This window comes from Centruroides vittatus, unplaced genomic scaffold (genome assembly GCF_030686945.1).
Source record: "Centruroides vittatus isolate TY-2023 unplaced genomic scaffold, ASM3068694v2 contig_397, whole genome shotgun sequence".
In the NCBI taxonomy this organism is placed as follows: Eukaryota; Metazoa; Arthropoda; class Arachnida; order Scorpiones; family Buthidae; genus Centruroides; species Centruroides vittatus.
Genome location: NW_027122212.1, coordinates 820,668 through 838,341, shown reverse-complemented (window position 1 = coordinate 838,341; position 17,674 = coordinate 820,668). Strand labels below are relative to the sequence as shown.

Sequence of the window (17,674 nt, the reverse complement as noted above, 5' to 3'; positions counted from 1 at the left end):
CATGATATGAGTTGACCTTCCTTTTAACTGATTGGTTGATGGTATTGTTTTATGGATATAATCACATTGAAAGTTGAACACTGCTCAATTTGCTTTACAGTTCGTTTTAAGCCCTGCTTTGACATAAAATATGGTCACGTGATTAAAAATAATTACAGTAAATGGTTTCACATTCATTTTTATGCTAGTGGAGTCTCGGCCTAAGATGGAACTTTAAAGATGTGAACAGAAAGCTATATGTGTTATACTTCTATTGTTAGTTCACATTAGTTATAACTTGTCAAAGACAGGAATTTCAACAACTATTGAAATGGAAAGCAAGACAGAAAGCATTAGGAATGGAATTAAATCTATCAATATTTATTTCATTTCTAAGATAATGGATTTCAGGAAATTATTTAGTTAACTATCATGTTTGACATTGAAGAAACAATTTATAAGCATGACAGACATCAGATGCATGATTCAGATGTAATGACATGCCAGTATACAAATTTTAGTCAATTTGATCAACAACAGCTTAATGCTAAGCAAGCTGAAATATGTTAAAAACTATCAATAGTAAACTTAAATAAGTGATTTCAAATTGAGATATTTTCAAATCAAGAGAATCTTGTGACTAGAGTGATTGAAATTTCTTGTAATCATCATCACAAGAGATTTGAATAGATTTTTCAGCTTGTAAAAGGAAGAAACTTGCTTTATTTTGTGTTCACATACAGCAGAAACTTCTGAAAATGTTGAGATGTTTTTTTTATTTCTGTCACATTTGTCTACAAGTCCATTTTGGTTTTAAAAAAGCAGGAGAATTGCTGTTATATTATGGGTCAAATGTATCTATTAAATTAATAGATGAAATTGTAATGATTGGTATAAGGAATCTTCTAAAAACAGCAATTTAAAGTTAAGCTAACAGTAACTTTAACTAAATTAAATAGACAATTACAAAATTTACAGTTTTGGAACTTCACTTACAGTTCATTGAAAATTTCAATATAACTGAAGCAAACTTTTCAAGTGAACAGTTTTTCAAATTAAGACATTTCTTAAATCTTGTGTATAAACACTACAGAAATATATTACAGAAATTTTACATATTGTTCACATCTGTAGAACAGATACTGAATAAAACCAAAGTATAACACATACAAAAAACCAAAAATCCAGCAAAAGAAAATAAAATTTAATGAGAACCTAATGTTTTTGACTGCTTTTAGCAATCATTGTCAGGTTACAACCAGACACATCAACTATCTCAAGCACTTGGAAAAATTGGAGATATACAAGGCATACCAGAAAGACATGGCAATTACAGTAATACCTTGGTTTTCGTTGATTTTTTTCATGGAAAATTTGTCTCGGATTTCATCGGTGTGCTCAAGTGACCTCGCTGCTAATTTTGTGAAAATGAAGGGCGACCCACGCATTTTCCGGCACAGTATGGCATTGTTTCTCGTTGTGTGAACATTACCCTGCGACAGCTCACCATTGTCCAATGGTTCCGTTCCCTGAACACTGGGAGTTCGGTCATGGGTTCATGCTTCGCTAGGACTGACTGGCCATGTGAAGTTTTCCGGGTTTTCTCCACATCTGTAACGCCTGAATAGGAGCCAATTACCCTTAAACAGATTTCCTGGAAGGCATTATTCCCCTCGATACGATCATCATAAACGCATACAACTACTATTACATGACAATTACATCACACTTTACCACAGGCCGATATAAGCTAGAAGCTCATGTCCAACTGCTTCTACAAGACAAGACATTACCCCATGTAGCTAGCCAAACAATTTCATTGCTTTCATCTTAATGCTAATTATCATATCTTTAATCTTAATGCTTTTATCTTTATGTTAATTTCTTATTGCTTTTAGTATTTAATGCTATATTAATTCTCTATAAAATGTATTTTTGGTATGTATTTTGGAGTGTCTAGAAGAAATTAACTGGATTTATATTGATTCATATGGAAATAATTGCCTCGGTTTTTGTCATTTTCGGATTTTGCCGATTGTTTTCGGACAGACTATCAACGAAAACCAAGGTATCGCTGTAATTATAAGAACAATAACATCTTTTGAAAGCTTGGTGGGCCTTTTTATGAAACTTCAGTAAACCAATTTTTCTAATTGATTAACACTAATTTTCACGCCTTCTTCAATAATTAATCAGATGCCACCTTGTTAAAAATCTTATTGTTTGATTGGTATGTTTGTTTTTAGAAAAGTTGTAACCTTAGGATGATTGCTAAAAGCTATCAAAAACATTAGTTTCTCATTAAATTTCATGTTTCTTTTCCTGAATTTTTAGAAGGTATTTAATTTTTTGTTTACAAAATGATTTATTATTTTGTTTCTCTTTCTACTTTTGTTCGTAATTATTTTCAGAGTTTGACAAATTATTAATATCTCTAACATTCTTTACTCTTTTCCAAAACAAATTTTAAGTTTATTTTGTTTTACTCTTTCTGTCATGTACAGGATGGTTATAATTAAAGTTGCCCTACTCAGACCTGTTTAGAGCTTGTCGTCGTGGTTGTATTTTGATGAAACTTCATATATTTATATGGACTGTGGGGAAAAGGAAAATGCAAAAAAATATTTAGTTCAAACTTTTACCACTAGGTGAAAAAATGGTGCATGAAGAACAAGAAACAATGCTGTAAGGCATTTTGAACATGAAATTGTTGCAAATGGATTGCACATTGAACAAATGTTGTGAATAAAAACTTTTTGTGTTTCCATTTTGTTTCTTGTTCTTCATGCACCATTTTTTCACCTAGTGGTAAAAGTTTGAACTAAATAATTTTTTGCATTTTCCTTTTCCCCACAGTCCATATAAATATATCAAGTTTCATCAAAATACATCCACAACAACAGGCTCTAGACAGGTAGTAGGGCAACTTTAATTATAACCACCCTGTAGATCAGGCCTGGCCAACCCAAATTGTTTCGCAGGCCACTTTGATCACGCGTAACATTACGATGGGCCACAATTTAGGCAAACATGTTTTTATAAAAGTAAAACATACAAAATGAATAAGATTTTATTGTTATACCAAGAGTTTGTACTCGCACTTGCGCATCGTAACAACGACACATGCAAATTTTCATTTATTTAATTGTTTTGGTATACACATAACGGGAAACAAAAGTTTTAATAGATATATAATATTGCTTAGCGGGCCACACAATTTAACGTGACGGGCTGCAGGTTGGCCAGGCCTGCTGTAGATAATAAAAACCTTTTTGTACCTATCATAAATTTTGATAGCTTCACATTAGGTTAAAACCATACTAAAAAAAGAAGGATAATTATTCATAATCTTATTATTGCTGTTACATGTTTAAACAAAAACTTTTACAATGCCTATTTAAATCTTTATGAAAAATGTGAGCATATCTCATGTGCCCAGTTTGAAAACCTGGGGTATAATATACTGAATAGTATCATTTTACTCTTAATAAAATTAATGACTGTTTTTTGTCATGTTTAAAAATACAGGTTGATCCAGAATTGTTTTTTATGATTGAGTTTAGGTTCTCTATCTTCATCCAAGCACTCACTCTATTGTGTGTCAGATGTATCTATTAAATTAATAGACGAAATTGTAATGATTGGTATCAGTGCATAAAAACTATGTAATAGTGTTGTATGTTTATGGTGCTATGTATTATGAAAATCAAATAATTTTTGTAATAATAATTAAGTAAAAGTACTAATTTCTTGCAAATCTTCAAATTATCTTTGTTTATAGTCAGTTTGAAAGTTGTTACAGGTTATTTGCAGTAAATTACAATAATTATTTCAGTTAATATCAATAATGGAATTCACAACAATTTTAACATTTTCCTGATTTATATGAGTAAATATATTCAGTAATTGTTTTCTAAATTTTAAACTATAATATCTATTATTTTGATCCTATATAAAAATTAAGCTTTTTATTAAAGTTAATGTTTTTTAAAATAATTAAATGAGATGATGATAAATTTATTTTAAAAACTTAAAGTTAAAAAACTAATTTTTTTTCAGTTCTATTCTCCTCTTACTGACTACAGTAAAAAGCCTGAACGTCCAGAATTCTAAATTTTTGGACTAACAATAAAAACATAAAACCACTGTAATAGATATTGAACTACTTTAGGATTTTTTTCAACATCAATAATTTCATTTATTAAATGTATTTAGAATATCTACAATATTGGAATCTGTAAAATAAGGATTTATATAATAAATAGAAATTTTGTATGTTGCTGTCTTCACTAAAATAAAAATGATTTAAGCACAAAGAGTTGTTCAGTTTGAAATTAATGTATTTAAAACATGCCATTAAGGTATGATTTCAAATAAATACTTTTTAAATAATTTAATATTTATGAAGTAATCTCTGAAATCTGATGTAGTAGAAATACTAATAAACAATATACAGGCATACCCCAGGTTACATACATAATGCATTCCATCAAATATGCAGTGCTTAAGCTCAGATGTTCTGCCTTTTAAGAAATCCTTTAGAGTTTAGAGATGGTAACAGGTATTTTTAACAAAGCCCAATGAGAAATCATTGGGCTTTGTTAAAAACACTTGCTACCTAAGTAAAAGCTGTCCTCAAGGCTAAGTATCTGTACCCCTACTCTGAAATGTTTGTTATAAATGACATACTAAGTAAATCATCAGATTGTTTCTATTCGTTTGTTATAAAATGAACTGTATCATTAAAAAATAATTAATTATTGAAGCTTTGCCAAATTTTCTTAAAACCCAGAAATTTCGGTCTTTATACAGACACACAATGCCAAAGACCAGAAAGTGAGAACACTTAGACTGGACAAAGTGTCATATGATAACTAAGTTGGATAATGGTAGGGTTAGAAATATATGATGGTCATATCTGCAGTTGATTTTATCATGAGATGGGTCATAACTTTGGATAAACCTGTAATATGAAATATATTTTGCAATAATTTTGTTTTCATAAATTCAACTGAACTTTTAAAATGTTTTTATTGGAAATTTTATCACTGACATTAAATTAAAAAATTTACTAATATAATAATGAAACGTCTAGTTCATGCTTACACAAATAGAGTACCAAATTTTTAATAACCTTTTTCTTTTATCACAGTAATTTTTTAAAATTATTTTATTAAATTAATTATTAAACCTAAATTTAGCTCTTTAGTATTAATATGTCAAAAAAGCATAATCTGTAGTGTGTGTTAATATATTTTTTTAATACCTTTATTGTTTTCAAATAACATTTATAGAATATATGTCAAAATTGAAATAGTTGTATTTTTAAAATATAATACACGTATTCAAATGAAATACCTATTATTCATTTGTATAATAACACCAAACATAATTAGATTAGTATTGAATTATTTAAATTAATAAAAGTTTGCTAGTAATTCTATAGAAATAATAGTAAAATGTAACAAAAGAAATCAAATAAATGACACAATGTCTAATTATCTAATTTTGCATGCATGTGATAATCTATTCACTGAAAAATAACAGAATTGTTCCATCAATAATTAATTTAGTTTAAAGACAATATAATAATCAGAGCTTGCATTTTATTTTTATTTGTAAATAGTTTGGTTTTTTTTAACTTGAAAACATTGAATCAACTATCTTAGCTACCTTATACTGTATATATCATATAATGTAAGTATGCATATTCTTCAACATTCAAACACTTATTTTATTTAAATAAAAAGAAAAGAGAGTATACATGATGATTTTGGAATGAAATCTCAATAAAATTTGATAATCTTTGTGTGTTTTAAATGTTTGAAGAAATCAGTTTACAGTAAAAAATAATTCCTTTGAAATTCATAGAGTTAATTACTATTCTGTAGAAGATAGCATATTATTTATAAGTAAAACTAAAAGGTTTATGGATTTATAAATCAATAAGATCTTTCTTCAGAATTAAAAATATTTTTAACGTTGAAAATTAAGCTCTTGCAGCATTCTTATCGTCATTTCATTAAAACGTGTGTTTGTAGGGGATGCTAACATCCCCTACAAACGTGGGGACTCAGTATTATGAGAATTGATGGGTTTGAAAAAACATATTCCAATTTCTCATTCTTAGCATACTTAAATTGCAATGGTAGAAACTTTTTAGGTTAAAAAAGATCTTTAAGCAACATATCCATTACATGAGCAGCTGATTTGCCAAATCGATTAACTCCACAAAAGAAATTAGTAATGTATGTTATTTTTAAAAAAATCCATTTTAAAATTTAAATAAACATTGTAGAATATATTAATATATTACAGGCATAGATTTTTATCTAACGACATATAAAAACGATTATTCCAAGATATATATAAATACATTTTTCGCATAACTAAGGGAGTCGATCGACTTGGCCTGTGAATGGCTCATGTACTGTACCATTATACATTCTATAGATGTGTTACCGGCAAAACCCGATTTTACGCCAAACTAGTTTGGCGTAAGCGTGTCAGGCCAAACTAGTTTAGAATTATTATTCAAATATATTAATGGTTAAAATAAAATTAAAAGGCAATCAATTAGATGAACAATATTTATTCAAACATAGTCTACTTAATTATAAAAAACGGGGTTAATGTTACCTAGGTATCGAAGGTGGCGGCTCGTCTCCGATTCCAGCAATCAGAAGACAGGGAACAGTGGGGACGCACGTTCTAACCTAACCTAACCTATTCTAATAAATTACCATAATTATTAGCAACCAAATTATTAGAATAGGTTAGAACGTGCGTCCCCACTGTTTCCTGTCTTCTGATCGCCGGAATCGGAGACGAACCACCATCTTCGATACCTAGAGTAACATTAACCAAAAACGGTATTGATTAGAAGTGACAGAACACTTGTACAAAACTGTACAGTAAAAATAAGCTAATCAGTACTTACCAGTTTGTATTTTTTTTTTTTTTTTCTTTTTATTAAGCCATGCACTTTTAAAGGTAATTAACTTTCGAAAATATTTTCAAAAATTCAAACGAAATAATAATAATAACTTTTAAAATTAAAAACTGAACTTATTTGTGTTTTATGATGAACTTAAATTAACCATTAATATATTTAATCATTAATATACTTGAATAATAATTCTAAACTAGTTTGGCGTAAAATCGGGTTTTGCCGGTAACAGATATAATGAAAAAGCAAATGACTAGATTCAACTGTATTTAATATAATTTTTTAAATGTTTAATTTTCTTTGTGTGTTTGTAGAACCATTGTATGTGCACTCGTTGTCACTACGCCACCCAATACTATGTGCAAGAGAGTTTAAATTCAATAGCTTAAAATAGGTTCCTTTTTCCTCGAAATTGCTTAGAATCGAGGATTCTTGACTATTACATTTAGGTTTAATTTTCTGTAATCTTTGGTGAAGCGTCGAGGTGTTTTTGTTTACAAGATTACACTTACCCAGTCATTGCAGCAATTACAAGAAATAAAATAATGCAATTTGGATGGGCACTTTTATCTCACCTTCCTATTCTGCTGGCTTTTCTCCGTCGGATTGCCATATATTTTTATCTGTGGATAATCGTATGCGTGGAAAACAATTTCACAGCTATAACAGAGGAAGTAAGTCAATTTTTAATGCTAAAAATGGCCCTCCCATTGGAAAAGTGTAAAAGTGTCCCATTGGGAAGTGATGATAAAATTATTTTAAACAAAAAAGTCAAGCTCTTCCCCGACATTTCAAAAAACGACATTATTTATTTGGTTGCCTTTCCTTGTTTTATTTATTAAAGATAAGTTCAGTTTTTGAGTATCTAATTTTATGAGCCTTATTAAAACTTTAAAAACTAGAATATCTGGTATGTGAAGTTTATAGTTGATTTTATCATTTATTACTGTAATTGCAATATACGAACATAAGTGAGAAGACTGAACGTTCGTATAAACGGGAGTTTGTCAAAACTAATTGAATTTTATTACAGATATGCACTCAAAGTTTGTCTGACATCTTTAAGAAATTCATTGACTTGACTCACGGCTCTTCCTATATGTTTCCTCGGATTTAACAGTTCTTCTATGTAATGAGAAATGGGTTCGAAAAAGGGATCTTTTTTCATTCTTTCCGCCAAATGAATTTCATTGGTAATGCGCATGGATTCGCTTTCTTCCATTTCCAATTTTTGAAGTTTCTCGTAACATTCGATTCTCTGTATTCCTAATTTCAGCATTTCTTTGGCGATACAATCAGCCTGGATAAGTTGAATCTCTTCTCTAACTCTTCTTTCTATTAGTTTGGAGCGCACCGTTAGAGTGTCGATCACATTTTCTAATGTGTTCAGTATGTAATCTGCCAACAGAAAAGCCTGGGGGATGGAAAGCCACCTGCTATAGTAATCATTCGGAACGAACTCTAACATTTGCGTGGCAACTATTTGAAGCGTAACATGGACCGAGTTCATTAAATGAAGAGCAGCAGCGCAACACTCGTTGCACTTTTCCGACATTTTCGGACCATCTCTCTCCGCAAATTCTTCGAATTCATTGATCTTTTCGAGTAATTTTATGTCTGTGCATATTTTATGTATAGATGCTCCAAAACTAGCCAGGCAAATGGCAATCTGAGAATCCTCTTTTCGACTATAAGTAGGTCCGCAGATAGAAATTGAAGCGTAGAATCCCGCATTTTCTGCCAGTTCTGCATCCATTTCTCTCACCTTCCTATTGTTCTTTAAAAACATGTTCAATGTTTCGTGCTGGTTCCCTAGAAGACCCTTATCGCCTAGGAACCTGAGGTCGTCTAAACATCTTTGCATATTCCGCAAGTCCATCAGAAGATCCTCTATCCATATGCAAGCTCTTCGTCCCACGGTGGTCAATCTAGTGGGTTGAAAATGAGTATATCCAAGAGTTGGTAAGTTTTTATATTTTTCGGCAAACTTGGCCATATTCTCAATGTTTTTGGCCAACTTAGGCATCAAAATGCCCAAACTGGTTTTAACCGTGATCAGAAAACAATTGTCTTCCGCGTAATAAGGGGTGCTGTTCAGACCGATAATGTCAGCCGCTTTGGGACATAATTTCTGAAACATTTTCTTGTGGCTTGACACGTCACATTTGATGTCTCCGTTTTCATCCGAAAAATCTTCAAAATCGAACTTGGAAATGTTTTCTTCCATCTCGTCGATCACGTCGTCGGTGACATTCGTCACTCCCAAACTATTCTGCACTTTGGCCAACATGAGCCAAAGCTTTCTCCAAGTCAGGAACTTGTTGTGGTTGCTGAAATTATAAGCCATTTCTCGACTGGTTTGTAAATCATCGAAATTGGATCTATATCGATCCATTTCAGTTTTTTGTAAAAAAGTGCTGGACATACTCGAAACGGATTGTGTAAAATCCAAATCCACCTGTTTTGTGTCCAAAATTGATACTTCCATTATCTCGTCTTTGAATGTGTTTTCTTTCGGTCTTTGAATATCCTCTTGTTCTTTACTTAATTTTTCTGTTTCGTTTTCTTTTTCAGTTTCTTTCTTACTCTGAATGGTGAGTTTCGTGAAGGTGAGTTCCGTCTCGCTCATATTTTCGTCGTAAGGTTTCTCGTCGATATATCGAACCTTTTCACTAATTTTAGCAATCAATATCGTATCTTCGAACCCACTTTTGATTGAAATTTTCTCTGGAGGATCCATTTCTACAGTTTTTATTTCATTTTTTTTTAAATTAATATTGCGAAATAATTACTTAAATAATAAAAAATTCTTACAATTATTATTGTTTCAGTTTGTCCAAAATATAAAGTTGCAGCATCAAAATATGTGCGATTTTTCGTATACAGTATAGGCCTATATATATAGGCTATATATATATATTTAAATATATAGATTGAAGGAGTGTAAATTTAAATAATATAATAATAATAATCGAAATATATTTGGAATTAGCGTCAAAATCTACATCCTTTGGAAACATTTGATGCTATGTGTCTAGTGGCTTAGTAGAAATATTTAATATAACTTAAAATTATGCCTACTGTTCCTCCATATTTATTGTTTAAAATATATTTTTAGATCTTTTAGATTTTTAGTAAATACTCCAAGGTCTATGTGAACATGATTATTTAAGTTTTAATAAGTAAATAAAATATTTTTATTACTTTTTAAACTTTGGCACAAAAATATTTATATTCCATCTTGTCTAACGTTATTTTGCGCATGACATTCTTTCCCTTTTTAAAAAAAGTAACAATAAAAATAAATATAATCGATCTTAAAATGCTCCACATAAAATATGCGAAACTAAAACAAGTTTTCAATTTTTGATTGGTCTAATTTTTCCAACAGTAAAAAATGATTATTTTCGCGTACAAACAGTTAATAAGTAATTTTACATATGTATGGGCTTTCTGGTATATTCAAATCACCCCATTTTATCGAGATGATGTAATATCCTGGTTGGGACACTTCGTATAAAATGTCGTACAGTTCGTTTCCGCTATAGATGATTGTGACTTCCGTCACGTCGTGTTTTCCCGCGCCCTGAATGTTAACGGTCAGATACCCTGGTCCTGCTCCCTTGGTTCTTACCTATAAAATGCATGCAAATTCGCGTTATACCTCGATCACAGTATATATTAATATCAGTGTGATAGAGGTATAATAACAACACTTACCTGGAAATGATTCCTCAGACATACTTGACCATAATAAACTCCCGTACCAAATATACGACATCTCTCCGCTCTTGGAGTTGACGGTTCTTTCAGAAATTCCTCCTCGACGTCACAAAAGTCGTGTTTTAATAATTCTCGCCTTGATATTGGTCTTTCTGTGTCCAAAAGACCAGTAAAAGACACGTAATTATCTAACAAGAGGTTTGCATAATCGGGAATTTCATCGTCTATGAATCCTCGATCGCAATCTGTGTTGATCGATGTTGCATCCGTTAGATCGCTACAGATCGATTCTTGTTTGGGTGAAAAGTGACTGCGATTGCAATTGAGATGACGATGACGACATGCCGAAGGGCTATATTTCTGATTATTTGCTCTTACGGAACGGTGAAATTCGCAAATGCCACTGTCTTCGGAATCTGGAGTTTCATTGGCCGAACCATTTTTTCTTCCGAGAACATTGGTCTTTGTGAAGTCCTCGAGGTCGACTTGGGTAGATTTATCTAAACTAATCTTGCTTAGACGAAAGGGATAAATGGCGCCGACAGAAGCCGAACGATCTGCAGAAAATTTTTGAAAATTTGAATACGATATCCGTAAACAGACAGAGAAAGAGCAGAGGAAAGACTCGACGCCAAACACAAAAAGAGAAAGAGTTACAATGGCACAAAAGGACGGGAACAACAGATATTCGTTCTATTCGTAATAAGCGGACGACGTCGTACCTGGAATTCTCGGGATGACGTCTCTGTCCTCTACGTCACAATCGGTTCCGGGAGCAGAACGGCGGTCTACTTCCGAAATGTGACCACCATTTTCCCAAAACTGTTTCCTGGTGCGAACGGACACCAAAATTGGAGAGTCGGGTCTAGTAATTTCTTCTACAGGATTTTCTTTAGTTTCGTTGTTTGATGTCTTATTCATGACACGTTCCCATTCTTGAACTTTGTTTTTGACCAAACTTCCTTCGAGTTTCGTCGACCTGAACAATTTCTGATAGTTTATCTTTCGAATCGGATGCTGATCGTTTTCTATACAATCTCTTATGTCGTCGAAGGATTTACAGAAACAAATTTTGTCGTGTTCTCTTCTGTACGGAAATCATTCTGAAAATCGATGGTAGAAACTTTAGAGTTGTGTTTTTCTAAAAAAGTGTTCTCTTTACATTCGTTTATAATAGGTAAGCAGTAAAATTCGTTCTCTTCATCACCTTCTTTCTGACATTGTTGAGCTTCACGATTCACGATTACTTCTTCCTTTTGAGTTCGATTTTCGTCTAAATTCTTAATAAATAATTTATTATCCTCGCCTTCTGCGTGCAGTTTTTCTTTTGTTTTTTCAAAATTTTCATCTTCGATAAACTTCGAATTTGTTTTCGGTGATGCTTTATAACTTTCTTGTAACTTTTTCGATTGTTCTTCAAAAATTTCCGATATATGTTCACGCGGATTTTCTATTTTTAATGGTGAAGCATCAAATTTAATCAGATCCATTTTAGAATCAGATTCATGATCAGAGTTAACTCCATCGGAAAGCGTAGAGATTCTGGTACTGACTTCAGACAAACAATTCAAAAATAAATCAGTGTTTATCTGAGAATTGTCATCATCGAGATGATGGATTCCGTTTTCTCGAAGCGTTGTTTCCTCCTCTTTTTCTAATGTAGTCGAGTCTTCGTCTATTTTTAGAACATTGTCGTTTTTTGATATACTGGAATCTAGTAAATTGCGTTCCTTCTTATCTAAACTTGGACTATTTAAGGGTTTAGAAGATTTTCTGGACTTGAGATTATGCAATAATAGATCCGAATCTGTTTGATCGATACCTTCGAGAACTGTTGTTAAACTCGGAGGAGTACTTACCATCTTGTTTTTTGACGGAGATGGATAGTGAGCCATAAATTCGCTACCTTTTGAACTACACTCCTGAGTTAATTTCTTTGCGGTATTTTCGCTGTTTTCGCTGTCTTCTGTAGCATTTTCCTTGGTCAGTTTTCCAAGAACAGATACCACGTCGTTAGAATCAGCTTCTACCACTACTTCTTTGCCATTCACGACCATAATATGGCGTAAGACTCGTTTTTTAGTCACAGAACCCAATTTGGATTTGAAGATTTTCTCTGCATCACCTTGGCTCGATTCTTTTGGTTTTGTATCATTTCTGTAAGAGTTGTCGACTCGGAGAAATGTTTTCGATTTCTTCGAGCTTTCGTTATTGTCGTGACGTAGAGTATCGTCTACGTTTACTGTATAAGGACTTCCCATGATGTGCTGTCCTTGCCATATGATGCTGAGTCTGTGTTGCCCAGTTTCGACGGGCGTATAACCCACTCTTATTTTTCCAGATAACACTTCGTACTCGAAAGGTATATTTCTGATGTGTCTCTGTAAATGTTTCCTCCTCTCGATCTTCTCTAACTCTACAGAATTTTTCCGTTTCGGTGATCTGTTGGTTATTCTCTCGCTACACAAACTTCCGGTTTTGCCTTTGATCTCGATAACTATGTTCAAGTTAGAAATAGATTTTAAGAAAATGTTGAATCTCGCTTGCCTTCCTATGACTGCGACAGATAATCCCATGCCCCTAGCTAAACACTCTTGTTCAATATCAAAGACTACGTTGTCATCGTCTTCCTCGTCCGGACGATTGATGATAGGTCGCACTTTCAATTTGCTGGAAGCAACTTTGATTTGTGCCAACAAACATGCCACTTTTTTCTCGTTCTTCGGATTGCACTTTATGATCTCTTCCGTTGTTATTTCCTAAAATTTATAGTACATCGATTTAAATAATTCGAAAATATTAAATTACAGTAGAGCATCGATAAGTGGAACGTCGGTAAGTGGAATGGCCGGAAAGTGGAACGATTTTCAGTCGGACTGTGTCGTGCTGAATCGAATATTTTTGATACTAAATTTACTTCTAAAGTATAATTTTCATGTTTTTTATATTCTTTAATATATTTATTTTGTTTGTACAAAATGCAGAAATAATTTTTAACGATACGATAGCCTCGATGATTATTATAAAAATTTTCGTTAGGCTTTTTTTTTTTTTTTTTAACTCTTTCCGCCCTGTGGGCACTAAGAGGGCCTCTTTTAGTAGGCCCATTATGGGTTCGGCCAGGCCCACAATGGGGCGACCGGGTGGTGAGGGACGGGGCCCGACATATCCGAACGGACCACCCCCGAAAAATTCCTGGGGATTAATCGACCCGTTCGGATTCGATCCCGGGTCCCCCAGAGCGGTAGGCTGCCACCTTTACCGCTCGGCCATCCGGCCTCTTTTCGTTAGGCTTAAAATCGACGAAAATTCAACACGAAGCGATACGCAACGGAGAAAAATTTGAACATCGGACAGGTTAATGCATTTTTTCGTACAAAGTCGGAAACTGGAACAAATCATTAACTGGAAGGACCCCAGTCCCCAATTGGTTCCACTTATCGACGCTCTACTGTATCTTATTTTTAAATAAGTTTTTAAAGGAAAATTTATTTTAAAAAAACATAGATTTACTGAAATGTTTGTTACATCATTATTGCTTCTCCAACAGAGCGGGAGTTAGCCTAAATTCCACCTTTATTTTGTGTTCTTAATTATAAACGATTAAAACAACACTCACTAAAATTAAAATATGTTAACGCTATTGTAAATCATAATCGAAAAGTGTCCAAAATATAATAATTTATATCTAAAATTTCACTTTCTTACCGGTTTGATGCCAATTTTCTTTTCCACAAGTTTCAACGCCAATCTGGCATTGTCCCACTTATGTTCGGGGTTAAGGAGATCGTAACGAGGACACGAACCCGGGACCAACGCCTCCACTAAAGCGCACAACAGGATGCCGTCTCTCCAAAAGTTGGAAAAATCGGCGGGATTCTCGTAGAAACATTCCGAAAATCTCCTGTATGCATTCGAAGGTCTTCTACTAGAAGCTACATTGTCTTTGACCCATTCTAACAACTTCTGTTTCTCTCTGCGATCTAGAATTAATCCTGTCGCGAAATAATACAACTTATAGACGGTAGAAGATTTCGGATATTACGGTATTTACAGTCACACTTACTGCTTTTGATGTAGCACAACCAGAGATGGAACTTGTCCCACAGATCTCGTGATGTGTAGAGAGCGAATAAATTGAAAGTTTCACAGATCCATATCCATAAAGAAGCGATTCTGTCGACAAAAATGTCGCGACATCTGACCAAAATATTGATAATATCTGAATAAAATATGTAAAAGATTTTGTATGAATTTCATTTCGTTAAAAACATTTGTTTTATGCTTAAAATTTCGTATAGATAGCTTTTAAACCCGTTAAACATTTTTTAAATTGAATTTTTATATAGAAGACTGCGAAAATATAGGAAAAAAACACTTAAATTATGATCTATAATACTGAAAAATAACAATAGTTTCAGACAAAATTCATATGAAGTTTATTATAAATGTAATTAAACTTATTTTATATAAAACTTAAACCTAAAAATTTCCTATAATATAAAAAGAAAAGTTTATCTAAAACGTTCCTAATTTAAAACACAAAACAAAAACATGTTCAAAATTAATTTCAAAAAGTTCTGATGCGGAATAAAAGTCCACAGTTTAGCTCCATAAATTGGTGTTGAAATCATTTCAAGGTCTTATTCTACTTACAAAACAATTGCTTTTTTCTTTTTTCATATAAAATTGCAAACATCTTTTACGTTTCTATCGTATCAAATTTTATAAATAGCAAAAGAAAGATAATTAAAGTATAGAATTGGGCTTTAAAGAGGAAGAAGTCTGCATAATGTTATGTAAGGACGGGGAAAAATAAATAAAAAAGAAAAAGAAATATAATTTGTGTCGTTAATTCTTCTCTATTAATGTTTTTTTAACAGTTGTTGCACTTGGATTACAAGTAGCTCTTGTTTGATGAATGACAATCCGGATGTTGTTTTTATCTCAGGCAACTGCAACATCGCAACGTATCAATTTTTCCTTGGCAAGTTTTTACTTAAAAGTTCATTTTAAAAAAATAAAAAAATCAATTTTTTCATATTTTAATCGACCTTATCGCTTATTCAACTTGGAATTTAAACCTACTCCAAAATAAACATTCCATCGATTAATCTAGTTATAAATGAACAAATTAAAGACGAATGTGAAGTAATTATTCATAATTAATTTATAAAAATAATGTATATAAGGACTATAAATTATAATTACGGTATATTAAACTTCAGCTGTAATTTATTCATCTGTAGAATAATTTAGCTGAAGGAATTGTTTAAAAGACTATACGAAATAAACCACGTGTTTATGCGTAAAAAATTATATTTATAATATAGAAAATATATCAAACCTTGAGATTTTCTTCTGCAACGCTTCATTTTCTTATACAGAAACTTTTTAAACAGTAACCAAGCTACATTTTTTGATTTCGAGACGTTCACTGAATATAATCTATCAATTCGGGATTTCTGTTATCAATAGTTGAGACTAATCGACTTCGACCAATAATGTTCTTGTAGAAAAACACGTGACGGAGGTAAAGTACTGTAAACATTTCTGCTTCTTCCTCTATACTATCAATCGCACGGGCGTTTTACTTGTTTATTTTAAAATATTTAATTATTTTCGTTATTATTATTATTTTAAACGCATTCGGAAGATTACAAAATCCCGACGCTAAATTACTTAAAACTTCGAATTTTATTTAAGTGTGCACTGTACAGTTTGCTAATTATATTATTAATGTATCCAGTTCTTATCCGAGAACAATAGACTCTAAAAAAAAGCGATATTATCTAGAAGATTAACCATAAACAATAGATGAAAAGTGATTAATAACCTTCGACTGGATACCATTTGAATGGTGATTGTCGCGTCGTTTTCGATATTTTACAATACGTAAAATTATCGATTGAAATGTATAGAAACGGGCTAAAAATACATGTAAAAATTAAATAAAATAATATTTATTTTTATTGATTATTTATCGCTAAAACTTGTTTTGTTAGTTGCAGATAACAATAACTGTGTTGCGTTATCTAGTAAAAAGGTCTTTGAAACCTTAGTAACGATTAGAAAAGATTCGAGTTCGATAAAAATAGTTTTATAACTGGATTACGCATTCATTAAAGTAAGAGTACAAGTGTACACTTTTTCTTCTTATCTCACTCGAAATATTCAAACTTCCATCAGATTTATAAGCTTATACATTGACCTTCTAAAAAATAGCGAGTGAGGAAATTAAAACACTTCTTTAACGAAATATCGACACGAACAGGAAAACTTTATAACCTTGCTGACACAATATTTCTATTATAAAAAACGACAAATTTCGATTTTCCTCAAACACCAACACACACACACCGAAAACTAACTCAAAACATTTTTATCAAAAGATTAATTTTTTTATAATCTTTTGATAAAAATGACACGAGACTTAAGAATTGGAAGGGGTTTTTTGGGAATTTGAATTAAAAATGGCGCCCTTAGAAAGTATCAATTAAGCGTTTTTTGGACTTACCTTGTCCATTGTCCCCGATGAAGTGGGACATGTCTCGTACGATCTAAATCACGTTTGGTTAAGAAATATTTTCAGGAAGGAGCATAGACGTAGAAAACGAGTTTCGATTCGACCTTCAAAACTGTTTAATACTTAATAGGGGAGCGCGTACTGTACGTGTGTGTGTGGTACGTATCGCGTACAGACACTCGTCGATGCGTGTGACTGATAATTTGCAGCAAAACTTATCTACAAGTTATCGTCTTTCTGATACTTTTGCGTAAACAATAAACACGTCACGAATTCTGCGAGATGTTCGACCCAATTTTTACGTATTAAAAACTATCGGTTACTCGTGTGTACCGTTTTATTTTTAGTACAGATCTAAAAACCTGTCGCCGAAGCTAAAAATTCTATCGATCTAAAACGTTACGAAACAATTAGGTTACTTCGTTATACCTCGATTTAGTGAATATTTTAATCGATTTTTTAAGAGTTTAATACTTTAAAAAGCGTGTTTATGTAAG

The 17,674-nt window shown here is 32.2% G+C and overlaps 2 protein-coding genes and 1 pseudogene across 2 annotated transcripts in view; 1 reads left to right on the top strand and 2 right to left on the bottom strand.

The window, feature by feature from the left end:
- Positions 1-4,295, top strand: part of ND-MLRQ (NADH dehydrogenase (ubiquinone) MLRQ subunit) — a 31,111-nt gene extending 26,816 nt beyond the window's left edge. The window contains exon 4 of the mRNA XM_067271410.1: positions 4,039-4,295. Within this exon, the coding sequence (XP_067127511.1) occupies positions 4,039-4,092 (54 nt within the window). The 3' untranslated portion in view covers positions 4,093-4,295. The remainder of the gene's footprint in view (positions 1-4,038) is intronic.
- Positions 4,296-7,955: 3,660 nt separating this feature from the next.
- LOC136976188 (adenylosuccinate lyase pseudogene) lies at positions 7,956-9,668 on the bottom strand (annotated as a pseudogene).
- A 433-nt stretch (positions 9,669-10,101) lies between these two features.
- On the bottom strand, positions 10,102-17,371 carry LOC136976153 (uncharacterized). The gene is given in 7 exon segments (XM_067271363.1): positions 10,102-10,562; positions 10,649-11,208; positions 11,374-11,698; positions 11,701-13,410; positions 14,360-14,646; positions 14,718-14,873; positions 17,169-17,371. Coding segments are annotated over 7 exon segments (3,282 nt in total). The 5' UTR covers positions 17,200-17,371; the 3' UTR covers positions 10,102-10,349.
- Between the last annotated feature and the right edge of the window lie 303 nt (positions 17,372-17,674).